This window comes from Trichoplusia ni, chromosome 1 (genome assembly GCF_003590095.1).
Source record: "Trichoplusia ni isolate ovarian cell line Hi5 chromosome 1, tn1, whole genome shotgun sequence".
Taxonomy (NCBI): Eukaryota; Metazoa; Arthropoda; class Insecta; order Lepidoptera; family Noctuidae; genus Trichoplusia; species Trichoplusia ni.
This window is the reverse complement of record NC_039478.1, coordinates 4,046,801-4,064,003: the sequence shown is the minus strand read 5'-3', so window position 1 is coordinate 4,064,003 and position 17,203 is coordinate 4,046,801. Positions and strand designations below refer to the sequence as shown.

Here is a 17,203-nt window from a genome sequence, read left to right as displayed (position 1 = left end):
TTTGTGTAGTAGTATCAGTACCGCTTATTTGAAGAAGCCTAGAGGTTTCAAGCGCTCTTGTTCTCCTTTCATAAGCCCATAGAATGCCGACTACCGACTGCCAAGTAAATGTTTACGTACTAATGAATATAAACACGTGCGTAATATTTTAAGAGAACTCAATCATATTATAGTAGGGTATTAGGAATACTGAAAGAGGTTGGTAATTAGCTTGCTGCTTCAGTGTGGCAGGATACTTTGAGAGCTATGAGGTCTCACATAGCGAGTCCGTGGCGCGGTCAACCATAAGGTAATGTGTTAAAGCGTTGTGGAATTCCTGAGATTAGCGCGTTCGATTAAACAAACGAACAAACTCTTTATCACGTTAATATTGGTCATGATTAGTTTTTAACTTATATTTATCGACAACTAACTATTTAATCCATTTGTTAAACGCCTGACAGATCCTGTCCCATGTTCATGAACACGCGCAACAGCTAGTAATAGACATTATTATGATATGCGCGCAGCGTTATACTTATTTCTTTAAAATTTTAAAATTATGTGGAAAAATGATTTATACTTTTCATAACATAATATCAATTACTAAAACTAGACTGAGTAATTAAGCAATAAAAGAAATACTTAAAAATCACAAGGCTGTATTTAGTCCATTCCGCTACACCACGTCTATTTATAGCCGTTGTTAAATAAAGCAGTACATATTAAACAATTAAACGAAATTTGTCTTTCGTCATTTAGTTAATTATTCTACTTGTCAGCCTTTTCACTTGATACTTAAGAAGTTTCTTAAACATGTGTAATTAACCATTTTATAACGGCAGTCATCTTTAACTGATATTCATGAAACATAGCTAAAAGCACCTTCGGCCAATAACCCATTAAAGAATCAAAAACAAAATGCCTTTATCCGCTCCTGAATAACAATGGTGCCGACGTCCACATGCACGTCACGGCAAACTTATAACACCCCGCCATTTGGGTTTCGGCTTAATAAATGCACTCACACATCCAAACAATGTAACGCGAACAAAATCAAACTAAAGCCTTTAGAAGCGAGTATGAATAATAATCTGTGTATTCGTGTAACAGCATGATGGTGTACGCAAATAGGAGCACTGAACTTGGTCTAGCTATAGATGTTCGCAACATCAGTCCAAAATCCAAAATGTTATTTACGCAAGCAACGCTGAGTGAAAATAGACACAATAACTAATGAACTATCAGCCGCCCGGTGCGATCCGGTCGATACGCCGCTGAAGGCAATTGGATGGGTATTTCGGTCATAAATTCGGTAACAATTCCTTCGCTACAAAAGGCATTTTCATAACTCCATACGTACATCTGAAACTTCGCGTTCGTGCGACAGCTATTTTTGTCTACTTAAGGCTAACGACTATGATCAACTGGTGAAATTAAATGCTTCGTATTGATGTTGAGTTGATCAAAATGTAAGTTAAATGTTTAGGGGGTCGATTTATTTTTTTATTGTCTATAATGGACCAATTCTTGCAATTTACAATTCTTTAAATGACTGATTCTATAAAAGACCGACTTTTTTTTGTTAAATACATATCGAACATCTAGAAATAAGAGGGTTACCTCTGCATAGACTTCGGGTGCGGACGCCAACTCCTCCTCAAAGTTTTCTTCGATGGTGCCGTCGCTGGCGGAACGTTCTAGAAGATCATCAGGTATGTCCAGCAACTCTGGAGGCAGCGGCGCTGTGGACAAAACTACAATCATTCACTAATAATACTGTCTTTTGTTATGGACTATACCGGTATGAGATGATGGCCGCACCATTATGAGCAAACAGCATAATTATGTATATGGTATTATATAAAAAGCATATTGTTTTATGCTGATTTCTTAGCTGTGAACGTGAAACAGACAAAGTAACGTAGATATTTTTGATATTAGTATGGTTATTTTTAAAGCTATAAATTTATAGCAGATAGCCGAATGTTTGAGATCACCACGCCAAATCACTGATCGCGACGTATTGCTGATTCGGTCCTCGCTTAGGACAATCCTTTTATGTGATCAACGAATATTTGTGAACACACACAAGAATTAAACTCTATAGTACGGATGTTGATTAAAAAATGTGCACACGTAACAAAAAACACACAAAAAAGTGATATTAGTCAAATGTCATTAGAATATTGATCAAAGTCTCTCATTAAGTCATTTACTAATGAGACTTGAGGCGTTCTTTATTTATAGGCGGCAGATAAAACGGAACATGCAAAACGGTCTCAAGTTTCTATCACTTTCCTTGTTAAAGTGACTGAGACAGCATGTGATTTAACAGTGACTTAAACTGACTAACGTTCTAGTGTTGCTGAATGAGCTAAATGTAGAATTAGGTCACTTGTCACAGACAGTCCGTGAACAACTTTTATTAGTCGCCTTCAGAATAGTTACAAAATTATACGATTTACATGATTCATTTACTTTCTTCAATCTTGTTTTGAATTAATAATAATTTGAATCAAGACTACGGGGTATGAGAAGGTATGTTAAGATTTCGCTAATTTCTACGGCACTCGAAACTATTTTTTTTCTCTTTTTTTTGTTGGTATTTTTTGTTCACCATAACGGAAAGCTATGATCCCGTTTTTAATATATCCAACCAGCCAATTACCACATCTAGACCAGCGACAGTTCTACAATAACGCTCATTAATTCCATAAATAACGCTCAGGTTAATGGAAATTTAGTTTTGTTTCGATTATATACGTGAGGGTACTCTGTCATCTCCATACAAATTAACGTTTTCTATCAACGCTAGCTATTGTCGGAGGGGTTCGTAAATTCTCGTGCCACGGTGTACGTAATTCAACTCGTCCGAAATGGCTAGAGCCATCCTCGTCATATTTTGAGGGCATATTTGCCTGAGAGGAGAAACACGTTTATTTTTTACATATATCATTATACGCAGCAATATAGCACGTATGTATATCATTGATGTTTTAATTAGCATTAATTTGGTAGGAATAGCATTGTATTATGGGGCGCCTATCAGATTGCATCAATAGACTAATAGGCTAGTGTTGAATAGTGTTAGTCCGACTGCTGCCGTATTATGTGCACTACGGTATTCCCCGAATACGTGTAGACACAATCCCGATTATCCTTGCAAGGGGTTGGGAGATGCATAATTGTATAGATAACGTACACGACTATACAGTCAGCGATGGCCCTTTGTAATAAGATTCCGCAGTTACGCACATCGACCCTAACTTGCGCACTGATCCAATTCTATATACATATGTAGGTCTTGTCTCAAACTAAATACAGAGTGGAGGGGACATGCAATCGTTAACTTGGCGAAACTACTTATATTTATGGACTAACTATTATTAAATAAATCATTTGCATCGAGGGTCTTAACGCCTTGCAACATGTACCTACAGTATCGTTATGACATGATGGAAACTTAGACCAGGGCAGAAGCCTTGAAAAATAATAAAGAGTGAAAAAATAATAATAGTAGGATGAAACCCATTCGAAAAGGAGGGAAATATTATAAAAAAGGGGACAAGTGCGAGTTGAACTCGCGTGAAGAGGGTTCCGTACGATGTTACCTATCATGTTTTTGGAGTTAAAAAATATGTTCTCCCACACATTCCACCTGCAAATGTAAGTTGGTACGCACAATATTGAGTGATTTACCATGTTATTTTAATATCATGGACTTCTTATAGGTTTTCCTATAATCTATAAGGAGAAAACTAATTTCTGTATTTTTTTCAAAATTTTAGGTTCAGTAGTTTCGGAGATAAGGGGGGGGGGGTCAATTTTCGTCTATTTTCTTGAATAACTTGGAAACTATTTATTTTAAAATTACAAAGAAATACATTTAAGATCTTCTCAACAAGACCTTTCATTTGATATGCCACACGATGCAGTTTTCAGGTTTTTTTTTAATTTTCCCCTTCCCCCCCAAAAATGACCCCCATATACAGATTTCATCTGCTCACGCCACACCTCTGTGTTTGGGTCACAGGAATTGATATGTGTACCAAATTTCAACTTAATCAGTCTAATAGATTCGGAGATAATTAAGTGTAAGCGACGGACGGACAGACACACGAGTGATCCTATAAGGGTTCCGTTTTTGTATTCAGACGTACGGAACCCTAAAAATGAAAGGAAAAATAATTTACGGGCGATCTGAGGTCGAGAGGGGATGGGGGTGAGTTTTTAAGGGTAAAAAACGGTTTTTCTCGATTTCCGGCAAAACTAAAAGTCGTATCGAAAAAAGGCAAATGGCAAAGTTGTAGGTACTAAAAAGATCTTTAACTTTTGTATTTACAATTTTTTCACATAACCTCAAAATTTATGTAAAAAATCCAAAAACTAATCGTTTGGCTTTTTATTTTTATCTTTTACTAAAATTGTTTTTTTTTTTTAACGAAATTCGGTGAAAACTTACCTATTTATGTCCCAAATACGCTGTAATTTATTTGATTAAAAATATTTATTTTTTCACCTCATTTTGAATTAATATCAAAAAACACCCTAAATTTCAATCGAAAATTCACCCGTCAAAATATCAGCTTTTTTCAAAAAGTTGGTATGGTTTCTGTTATTATGTTATATTAGGTTTCTGTTATTATTATAGATAATTTCATCTAAAAATGTGATTGCTGCAATTCGTTTCAATTAAAAAGTCGATTTATTTAATGCTAATTACATTTATGTCATAGAAAATCTCATTATACATAAATATAAATGAAAATTTCGTTATTAAATGTAGATTTGCTTTATGCTTTATTCTGATTACGTTATTCATTACAATATTTTTAAACAAGCATTCTATTTTTTAAAGAAAATTTTACGATTTTTATGTTTGAGTTGATTGATACAGGTAAAAATAAAGTTAGTATTTACCTTCTTATGCAGATTCGAAAAGTTTTTATTGTTTTTTTTTTAAGTAAACTTGTCACAATTATCTTCAAGAAACTCAGCGTGCACGTGTATTTATTTAAAGATTTACTGTAGTAACATATACACGGTGATTTTTTAGTCGTCTTACAAAAGCAGCCCAGTTCATGTATCCGACGTAAAATACCCCATAGGCGCGATTTTTTTTTAACATCAACCAAGATAAGTACGAAGAAAAATTAAACAAGAGAAATCTGAAATATACTCTTAAAAATTATAAAAACGCCGCCGCCCGCGCCCCTCACCATTGTTACAAGGCTCGGACCGCGCTCGCAACAGAGCTGTGTTTCTAAAAACCTACGAATTGCATCATAATATTGAATAAAAATTGCATTTTAAATTTATTCAAATGTTATAAATATCATTTTTTTTATCATGAACGTGTTCTAGTCATTGGATACATGAACTGGGCTGCTTTTGTAAGCCACTTAAAAATCAAGGTGTATATTTTTTTCACCATCGGAAAGTAGAGATTTCAACAAACAGAAACCATACCAACTTTTTGAAAAATGCTGATATTTTGACGAGTGAATTTTTGATTGAAAATTAGGGTGTTTTTTTATATTAATTCAAAATAAGGTAAAAAAATAAATATTTATAATCAGATAAATAACAGCGTATTTGGAACATATATAGGTAAATTTTCACCAAATTTCGTTAAAAAAAAACAATTTTTGTAAAAGATAAAAATAAAAAACCAAAACCTTGGTTTTTGGATTTTTCACATACATTTTGAGGTTATGCGAAAAAAGTGTAAATACAAAAGTTTTAGATCTTTTTATTACCTACAACTTTGCCATTTGACTTTTTTCGATACGACTTTTAGTTTTGCCGGAAATCGAGAAAATCCGTTTTTTACCCTTAAAAACTCACCCTCATCCCCTTCCCGATCTCAGATCGCCCGTAAATTATTTTTCTTTCATTTTTTAATATTCTCCTCCTTTTCTAATGGGTTTTATTCGACTATATTTTTTTTGGTTTTAAAAATTATCGAGCCTGGTCTAACTCGACGCGGACACGTTTTTTTTTCTAAAGTATAATATTTCGCGTAAGCGAAAGTCATGTAGGTGTAGTAGTGTAAGAAGTGGCGATTATGAAGAATCTTTTCCCTTAAAAATCTCTCAATTGTAAATGGCTAATGCTTAATAATGGACTATCGATCCTGTACTGACAATCCTCCCCTCCCCCGAACTTGTGTTGCATGTGTACGGGTTTCGTTTCGTTTTCGTTTGTATCTTTATTTCAAATAAATGAGGTCTATATTTTAGATGTCCCAAAATGAAAAATCCCTGAATTTCATAATATTGGTAGTTAAGAATGAAATACATGAAATATGTATTTTAGACTAGAAAAAGCACATTGAGACGAATTTCGAAAGCACTTGTTTAAAGTTATAACAAGGTTTCTAAGGACAATTTAGGTTAACGCAATTGAAGTTTACTGCACGGATAGCCGAGTGGTTGAGGTCACCACACCAAACCCACTGTGCGCGATGTGCCGTGGGTTTGATCCCCGCGTAGGTCCAGCATTTGTGTGATCCACGAATGCTTGTTCTGAGTTTGGGTGTCTTTGTGCATGTGAATTGTATGTTTGTAAATCCCCCCGCGGCACAAGGTTCAAATTCCTTACTGCGGGAATCGTTTCTTAAAGAAGAATAAGATAAATAACAAAAATATATTTTTATTCATGGATTTAAATGAAGCCTCATTTTAAATATCGGAGTTTCATGGAAACAATACATCGTAGTTTGATATCATTACATTCGAATATGAATAAACATTTGGTTTTAATTATAGTCATGTCTTTGATGACAAATGACATGTAATACAAAGCAAAATCGGGATAAGGTTCATTATAAAACAGTGACATTAATTGAATTCGAATATTACCTGGAATGAAATCTAAACCACATGATGGGGTTTCTGTCGAAGTTAATACTGTTTATTTGTATTCGGAAAGCTTTCAGCGGGTAATTGTATTGTAAACCTAGTTTATATGGTGGGATTGGAAACTAATAATGATATTATAAGTATATATTAATGAAGTACTTCGAATTATGTAGGATTTTCGAAAAACCATACTTATACGATCCAATTTAAAAGGCACAGCATTTGATCACTACGGTAGCTCACTGTGGGTTGGCGTCTTCAGATTATGTATTTGGAATCTAGGTTTCCTCACCCCCCCCCCTTTATCGTTCTCCCTTTGTCAGTCGTGTCTTAGAATAACGGTAAGGCCACCACGACGCAGAATTTTCGAAAAGCGATAAGATTAAATTCAAAATGGGAGATTTTGGTACGTTTTCGTTTTTTTTTCCTATTATTTGTTTTTTTTTTTCTGTGTAAATTTATATGGACATAATTGGCAAATGTAACTCAATAGCTCGCAGACAGGGTCCGATCGCTAATATACTTACATTTTTTCACGTTAATACTAAAAGCGGAAAGTATGTTCGTTGTTTGCAGGTTTGAGTGTATGAAATTTAGTATGGCCGTAGCTGATACGTCGGTAAAGAACTACCCTAAATCTATACTAATATATAAAGCTGAAGAGTTTGTTTGTTTGAAGGCGCTAATCCAGGAACTACTGGTTCAAATTGAAAAATTATTTTTGTATTGAAGAGACTATCATCACGCTGCGACTAATAGGAGCGAAGATACAATGGAAAATGTGGACAAGTATAAATCATGTGGGTAGGTGTAAATCATAACTCATATCTTCTAACCACTAACCACAGCTAGTGTTTACATAAGCTGCTTTTTAACTGTAAGAACCAACACGACGCGCAGCAAATAGTTATTTTATTCTTGATGCCTAATTTAGATCGAGTAAGTGTTTTCTTAATTAACTTAAAACTTCATTTGGTTCGACGATTATTTGCCATTGTAGTGGATACGCAGTGGACTTTACATTAATACTAGCTGACCCAGCTAACGTTGTTTTGCCGAATATTTATTTTTTCTAGTTGTATGTATTTTTAATGCCACATTATAAAAAAATAAAAACATACAATTTTTTTTTTAGTTTGAGCAACCCTTATCACATAGGGGTATGAAAAATAGATGTTGTTCCATTTTCAGACCTACCCAATATGTGTACAAAATTTCATAAAAATCGCTCGAACCGTTTCGGAGGAGTACGGTAACTATCCCGTGACACGGGAATTTTTTAACGTTAGAAGATATTTGTTAAGTTTATAATATGATTAGGTTACGATAAAAAGTATACATGTTTTGGTTTCTAAAAAAAAATTAATGAAATAAAGAAATTATATGGGTGATCACGAATTTTCATCTATGCGGTAAAAGGTTTTTTTTTAATGAAACCGTTGCAATAAGTTTAATATACTTTTTATTTAGACCTGAATAGCTGACCATCTGAAGGTCAGAACTATAGGTGGGTATCTTATTTCTTTCTTTGTTCGTCGGGCTACTTTCCCTGCTCACCAATTAACTCTCAATCTCCTCCTTGAGTCGTACTCGAGCCGAAACGGTAGTTGTACGATCAGTAATATCTCACAATTAACGACATTCTTCCAATAGGTTAGAATACACAGCACGATACCACCATTACCACCATACATAGCATCACCTTATTAGACGTATAAGTGGCTCACCTCTCGTAACCTATTTCAGTATACGAAGGTGGACGTGGAATCGGTGGAATCGCCGTAGTCTTAAACTAAGCAAAGCTTGTTTTATGTACAATAAATAATATAGATAAACTACCTGACCCAGCAAACGTTGTTTTGCAGAATATTTTTTTCTAGTTGTATGTATTTTTAATGCCACATTATAAAAAAAATATATATCGTCCAAAAAATAAAAAATAATAATTTTATTGTGAGCAACCCTTATCACTTAGGGGTATGAAAAATAGATGTTGTTCTATTCTCAGACCTACGCAATATGTATACAAAATTTCATAAAAATCGGTTGAACCGTTTCGGAGGAGTACGGTAACTAACATCGTGACACGGAAATTTTATATATTAGAAGACTAGCTGTTGCCCGCGACTTCGTCTGCGTGGTTAATAGATATAAAGTTATGACTTTTTCTTCGCTCCTATTAGTCGTAGCGTGATGGTATATAGCACAAAAACAATTTGAACCAGTAGTTAATGAGATTAGCGCGTCCAAACAAACTCTTCAGCTTTATATATTAGTATAGAAGTATAGATATAGATTAATTACACCCAGCCACAGAATAAATGATCGTGCTCATCTCACAAACAATTGTCCAGGGTGGAAATTGAAGTTCAATTACTGCTCCGGTGGTGTAGCACTCAGGTCCCTAACCACTATATCAACAGGCAAAGCGAAATGGCCGCGGCCTCTTTCATTTCGTTACCTATGCGTAGAAAACCACAAATTTGTATTCGATACATTGGTTTTTTTTAGCTAGCTTAAATGCGTTTTCTTTATATTTTTTTTAAAGAACGAGTTAAGTCCGACTTATACTTGACAATAGAGCAAAGAAATGAATTTTATAGTGGAGTACTACGAATCTAACACCGTTTTTAAACCCTCACCTCTGTTGATATGTGTATTACCATCCAGAATCAAATGGTAAATATCAACTAAAAAAAATTATCAAATTTAAAACTTTGGAGCAATTTTTGGCCGACAACACTCGCTAGGAAAGGCATTAAGGTAAGGTTAAAAAAGGGACTGGATTCAGTCACTCAGAGTAAACAAGCTTCAACCCGCGATACCTTATGTAATATTCTAGAAACTCAGTGATGTCTCTACCATTTTTTTTTCAAAAATTGATATGTTGTCGTTTTCTTAAAGTAATCCATCTTAGTTCTAAGATACATAGGAGTAATACCACGCGTTGATGTCTTCGAGAAAAGTTTTCTCTTAAAGTAAGAAAACAAATGGATATATTCTAAAAATACAGAAAAAAGTTTAAGAGAGAACTTATTAGTTAACGATAAATATTAAAACTTATAAATTGAAGTCATCTGGTTTAGTAAAAAATAATACTAGCAATTTTTTTGTTACTCTTCTTTAAAGGTAGCTAAGGAGGAGAGGAGGCTAACTACAAGATTTGCAAATCTTAGAACATCTTCTGCATTTCCATTTCAGACTTCACAATATCTGGATTTTTTTTCTTTTCACCTATCCGGTTGTCTTAATTACAATAAAATTGTAATTCATTTGAAACGAAACGTAAAGTACAAAGGCATTAATAATTAAAAATAAAATACTTATCATTAAACCCTAACTAGCCGACCTAAACACGTTCGTCTTGCTGTACAGATTAGTTTTACAGAACAGAAAAAAAGCGGAATGAAAAATAGATGTCCGATTCTCAGACCTACCCAGTTTGCACACAAAATTTCATAAGAATCGGTCGTGTCGTTTCGAAGGAGTTATTTCACTAGTAATGCCTCTACATGGTCGAACGGCAGTACATACCTATTAATTTTGAGGAAATTTGGTATGGAGTGAGTTGTCAGATTAGATGCCACAATTGGACAATATTTTAATTCCTACGTTGATAAATAAGTCAGAATAAAAACCTACTTCAGACCGAATTACTTGCATGGTGTCGCACCTACGGCCAAAAATCTGAATCTTTTACCACATAGATATGTTTTAGTGTGATTATTTTACGGCACCTGGGTAAGGCATTCTTGTTTTAAAGTATCTGATAAATCGAGCAAGCGAAAGCATTATCACCCTTGAGTAACAAGCTACGTCTGCGTGGTTATGAAGATATGAGTTAGAGAACTTTTTTAACTTTTTACAGAATAATAGTTTTAGGGAAAAGAGAGGACTAGGATGTTTTTTTCGACCTATTTTGGTCGGACTTTCAAAAAATAATTTTTTTGAGTCTAAGAGTCCGTGGACGCCAGACCTACGTTATTTTATAAAAGCTGAAACTTAGAGAACAATGGTGTTTGGGTCATGGTGTCTAAGCGCTACTAAAGGTGCCAGGCAAGGGATTGGAACTATCAAAACTGTCTGGCTAATTAGAAAACATCATCTACCTATTACCCAAGTGTTTATATAAAAATCAGCGTTTATACTGTCACGTAAGTTAAATTACAATTTCATGAACATTAAAGGTGTCTGGCAAGGTATTGCCACTATCTGAGGGCACGGCCGTGCCTCCACCAAGTCGAGAAAAAAAGCGTCACGACCGTACCATCCTTTTCTCGAAGCAATTCAGACCATTTTCGACCCCTGTAACTTCGTTGTGAATAAAACTAGAAGACTGAAATTTTCAGTAACTATGCAGGCATTGTAAAGACACGTAAATTTCAAATTTCATTCAATTTGAAACAGTATTTTAAGAATTATAACGGGTCAAATTTCTTAATTTTGTCAGTCACTGACTGACTCACCGATCATCAAAAGTCTAAGGCACTTCTAGCAGACCTAGAAGCTTCAAATTTGGAATATAAGTAGTGTTTGGTGTATGAATCAAGACGTATATCAATATTAAAATTCTTGAATGTTTTATATAAATACTAGCTGACCCAGCAAACGTTGTTTTACCTAATAAATTATTTCTAGTTGTATGTATTTTTAATGCTACATTATAAAAAAATAAAAACAAAAAATTTCGTCCGAAAAATGAAATATATTTTTTTAGTGGCAACCCTTAACACTTGGGGGTATGAAAAATAGATGTTGGTCGATTCTCAGACCTACTGAATACGCATATAAAATTTGGAAAAAATCTGTTAAGCCGTTTCGGAGGAGTACGGTAACTAACATCGTGACACGGGAATTTTATATATTAGATATCGAGACTTGGCCATCGCACTAAATAATTGAATTTACATGTGTTTTCCGGCGATTGAATTTACACGTGTTTTCGTTTACGTCACTATAAGATGCTGTTCATTATTACGTAACAACTTAATGCTTCGAGTAAGGAGATTCCAGACACAATAAAATTGCTTTTCAATTGTTATCGACCACGATCGTGGTCTTAGATACTGGACGTATTAAGACAGAAAGTCACTTAAGTAGAGGCTGAATAAATTAATAACCGACTTGGTATTACAACATTTTACCGCAGAACAACTGATTTGCTAGACTTGGTTTTTTTGACAAGTATTGTTTTTGATGGGATGCTAAGTATCTGGCAATGCATATCGTGATTTTTAATAATATGCTGAAGGTGTTAATGAAAAAAGGCACTTTATAATTTGAACTAATCAGATCGTTGGTTTTGGGACCTTTACTACCGTTAATACCGTTTTTTTGCCAAAGCCACCATGACTCAAACTCTAAATTGTCTTTCCTATGTTGGGAGCAACCGCTGTCAAAGTTTCAGCTTATATAAAATAACGTAGGTCTGGGGTCCACGGGCTCTTACTCTATTTCGGCTGTATAATATTACTAATATAGATGTAGATTATATACTAGAAAATCATAAACATTGATAAGTTAATAAATTCATAAAGTAGTTTATCTGCCTTTGTATATCATGTTTTTAGTTTATGTCATTGCTATCATATTACAGAAAGGCAAATTTAGTATATATGTTGATTTAAAAAATATTAATAAAGTTTTCTAAAAGATACTTCCTGATCCAAATAAGTTATGAAGCAAAAGCACACGAACATTAAATGTTTAAACAAAAGCGTCTAGTTATGAACAATATTACAACCGATTGAAAAGTATAATAGTGGAGGTAACGCATGAATATTTAAAACTTTTTCGGAAGATAATCTAAACAATTAAAGTGAAATGCCCATTGAGAACAAAAGGATTAAAGAGAAAAGGCAAGACCATGAAACCAGTGGGGTTCAAGTGCTGTGATATAAAGACGACCGCGACGGCCACGTTCATTCTGACGTCGTTTAGGGATCTCTTATCAAAAACTGCGGGACTGTTAAAAGAGTAATGAAAAAAATAGAAGCCATTTATGAACAAAAATCAAAATATTACAAAACTAGCTTTTCGCCCGCAGCTTCACTCGCGTCGAAGTCGGTTATATCGCGTTTCCAAGAGAACTCTTCAAAAGTCCGGGATAAAAACTATCCTACGTTCTTTCTCAAGGTCAACTCTATATCCGTATCAAATTTCATTAAAATCAGTTCAGTGGTTTAGACGTGAAAGCGTAATAGACAGACAGACAGAGTTATTTTCACATTTATAATATTAGTAGGGATAGTAGGGATGGCATTCATAAACAATTTTTTCAAAATGTTCACAGTGCCAGGTATAAAATGGCACAGCATTCGTCCAAGGTGGAAAACAGCAATGCAGCTACGAAGACTGGTGATCACAGTGCCACAGCAGCAATAACTGAGATTCTAAGTACATTGCCATCAACATACCGTGTATTGGGGCTAGCGTGGCTCTTACTGGATGAAGAAAGACAGACGATCCAAAACCTCAGTGCCAGCCGAAAAGAGAAAGAAGAAAGCCTAGTAATTCTAATAGTGAGACAGCACTAGTAACATGAAACACAAGGCCACAATTGTAATAAAAGGGGACGGTTCGCTAAGGTTTGTAGAATGCGCCCTATAAGTATCATAACGTATTATATAAGTATAATAACAAACCTAAAATGGTTTAAAAAACTAAAAACACGTTTATACGTACCTACTAAAATATGTAGTGTAAAAATACAAAAACGCTTTAATGATGAAAGAAACTAAAAAGTGGGGAATATTAAAAATATTTCCCACTCGAGTACACAATTTATAAATCAATTAATAAAAAATAAATTGTATTTTAAAAAAAAAAAAACGTATGTAGCTCCATATATCAGTCCTTAAGAAGCGCCCTACGCCCATTAATTTAAAATACTAATAGGCTCTTAGACATTTTTCGTATTCCTGACAGCAAACCTTGCATTTGATACCAATACATGGGGGTGCATTTCAAATAGCCTGTCCGCCATCTTGGACGTCCGCCATGTTGGATTTAAGTCACGTGACAATTTTCTTCGTAAACATTGTATCGATTTAAAAACGAAATCATTCGCGCGCGCATACCTAGAAAGATCCGGTCTAAATATTGGGAAACATCCTCTTATAAAGTATGTTAAAATAGTGCTAAAAACGTTCTAACGTGTTAGTAAAGATTGATTGTTTTCCCGTTCTACATTTGCGTTATGAGCTTTGTCATATATCATCAATGTATGTTTCATATATTATAGAAGAAGAGAAGCAAAAGGCCTCCAGGATATGTTTGTTAGCACAAATATAATTTCTCCTATTTCTTGATTTCTCGTTACGGAAAATGGGAACTAAGTGAACTAACTCGTAACTATGTCACCTAGAACTAAATTTGTAACGACCTATTCAGAGAATCTTTCACAATGGTAGTCGGTGCATTAGGGTGAGTTTATATTAGAGTATTCAGACAAAACCTAAAAGCTTTAGCTAAAACCAGAGCATTATTCTATGACCTTTTAATGCTAACGCATGGTAATTTTATAAATTCGAAAGTATCTCTGTCTGTCTCACATTCAGGACAAAACTAGAAAACCGATTATAATTGTAGTTTGGTACACACAAAGTTTAAAGCGTGAGAAAGGACATAGGCTACTTTTTAACTGGAAAAAAGGGTAGTAAGGGGTCATAGTGGCGTTTATGTAATACTCGCTGTTGCCCGCGACTTCGTCCCCGTGGGTACTAGATATAAGTCATGATTTATACCTGCCCTGTTTTTTTCACATTCTCCATTGTATCTTCGCTCCTATTAGTCGCAGCGTGATGGTTTATAGCCTAAAGCCTTCCTCGATGAATGGTCTATTCAACAAAAGAATTTTTCAATTTGGACCAGTAGTTCCTGGGATTAGCGCGTTCAAACAAACAAACAAACTCTTCAGCTTTATATATTAGTATAGATAATGAAATTTGTGCAGTAGTTTTTGGGTATTTTGAGTTTCTGGGAGTAAACGGGAACCACAGTCCAGCACTGAAAACTAAAGTCCATGTAAAATGAGTCACGTGCAACTGCTAGTGAAGAAGAAACCTAGTTTTTGCGTTTACATCAAAGTAACAGCGAGCTGGACGAGAACTAAGAACATGAATTGAACATAGATATTTAAAGCATCCGAACAAATCGCGAGCAAATAGGAACACTATGAAAGGACCCCGACGACCGCGACGTCCGGACCCAAAATAGCAATGAGCTACTGTCTGCTTTTGGAATAACTAATATAGATTTTCTTGATCGTGATCTAAGAGACCGTTTAATTACGAGTTCTATTCACAACAACGACGGTTCGTTACAATTACGCTAAAAATTCGGTTGAGTGACAAATAAATATTTATGATAAAAATATTTTAAAACCTCGTAGACATTAGAATCATCGTCATCCTTGCGTTTTTCCCAAATATGTCTGCTTCAAGTCCAATCGAATGCGGCTGAGTACCAGTGTTTTGAAAGGAGCGATCTCCTCTAACTGACCTGCTCAACCCAGTTAAAATGTTCCAGCTTAAAATCTTTTTCGGGTGCTGCTCTAGCTATCTGTCTGTCTATCTCTTTCATGAACAGCATAATTGCTTTCTACAGAATGTATTTCTGTTGCCGCTGTAACAATAACTAATTAAAAAAACGCGGTAAAGTAATGGTTGGCACGTAATTTCTCAGCAAATTTGTGTTTCTACTTGTTTCTTATTTGTAAGAATCCCTTAAAGTTTACGTGTCAAAAGTTGACTAGTAAAACGGACTACCGTGCCATTTACATCCAGTGAGTGAAAGTTTTTAGAATACTCCATAGAATTTATGCGTCCTTTGCAGAAATTCGAAGGAATGGAATGGAATCTTTCTCTTTTACCACTTATAGAAATTGCAGGAAGTATATACTAGCATTCACTAAGACGAAGATACATATCTCTAAGACCTTAACAGAACAGCGAGCGAGTAGCACTTTCTCGTCAAGTGGGTTCGCCATATCGTTGAGGCCTATTCACATCAAACTAGCAAATGCCTATTATATTATACTAGCTTTTCGTCCGCGGGTTCGCCCGCGTCGAGGTCGTTTATATCGCGTTTCCAAGAGAACTCTTCAAAAGTCCGGGATAAAAACTATCTTATGTTCTTTCTCAAGGTCAACTCTATCTCTGTATTAAAATTAGTTCAGTGGTTTAGACGTGAAAGCGTAACAGACACACAGACGGACAGACAGAGTAACTTTCGCATTTAAAACATTAGTAGGGATTTTTACCGATATTATCAAAGGGGAATGCCCACCTATCATAGTCATTTCGGCCCTGGATGCACACATATAATAGCATACAGAAATGATATTATGCATCTTAAATAATCAAAGGTTAAAGAATTGGTTTTACAAAAAGCCCGGGTTTTTAGGATATATAAATTGGATTTTATTTTCACAAATACAGTATTTTAGCAATCATTTTACTGATATACATAAATTCATTATCAAGGATTTCTCAGAATAAAGCATTTCTTAGAGGGAGACATGACACATGGTGCCATTGACCAACTATTTATCTGTTGTGGTCGAACCCAGTGTTTATAAGATTTCGCACTTCTGCAATTTCCAAAAGATATCTTCGTAATTTCGTGAGATTTAAGCCACAATTGACACAGCGTAAATGTCCTCTTGAATGAGTTAGTGAATGGCTGGGAAGAACTCTGGCCGATGTGAGAGCTGGGCTCGTCATTATCAGCGGATATCGAGTCCAAGTTCTTGCAGGGTTCATCGTGTGAAGCGCGAGCGGGATTCATGTTGAGGTCGTGGTCAGTAAGGCAAGAAGAATTTGTCGAAGTCCATTTAGAAACCTTTTTTGTTGCTCAGATAACTCCACGAGAAAACAAAATATTACAAATGCAAACGAAGTCGACTTGTGACATTTATTTGTATTTGACGTAGTTGTCATAACAGATTGATGATGATTGATGTTGTCACTTAACAGAAAAATAATAAAGAGCGGGTATTTGAAAAAAAATCGAGAGATCAATGTCGATTTTGTTTGAATTATAACGTTACAAAAATATTCATATTTGAAGCTGTTTAAAAGAGGTGCAGAGCTTTCCTATAATCCAGAATTATAGTCAAATTGTGCTGTGCAGAGCGTTTTGTTATGATCTAAATAATTAATTGTAAATCTGGCATTTCACTTTTCAAATAACCATAACCTCGTAATAATTATTTAAATAAACGAATGCATAGAGCGTTATAAAGACGTCTTAAAAAACAATCGAAATAGAATTGATTATCTTTTATTGAAGTTATAAATTGGCAACTTTTTCAAATCAATCCACAAAGTAATGAATTCCAGATGTCAAGAATTGCA

At 34.8% G+C, this 17,203-nt stretch overlaps 1 protein-coding gene across 2 annotated transcripts in view; it reads right to left on the bottom strand.

Moving 5' to 3' along the window:
• Nucleotides 1–17,203, bottom strand: part of LOC113508769 (rho GTPase-activating protein 1) — a 34,892-nt gene that overhangs the window by 12,256 nt on the left and 5,433 nt on the right. Inside the window, exon 3 of one of the 2 annotated variants that reach the window (XM_026891866.1) lies at nucleotides 1,603–1,736. In XM_026891866.1, the coding sequence (XP_026747667.1) occupies nucleotides 1,603–1,736 (134 nt within the window). The remainder of the gene's footprint in view (nucleotides 1–1,602; nucleotides 1,737–17,203) is intronic. The other variant, XM_026891874.1, reaches the window with a different exon arrangement.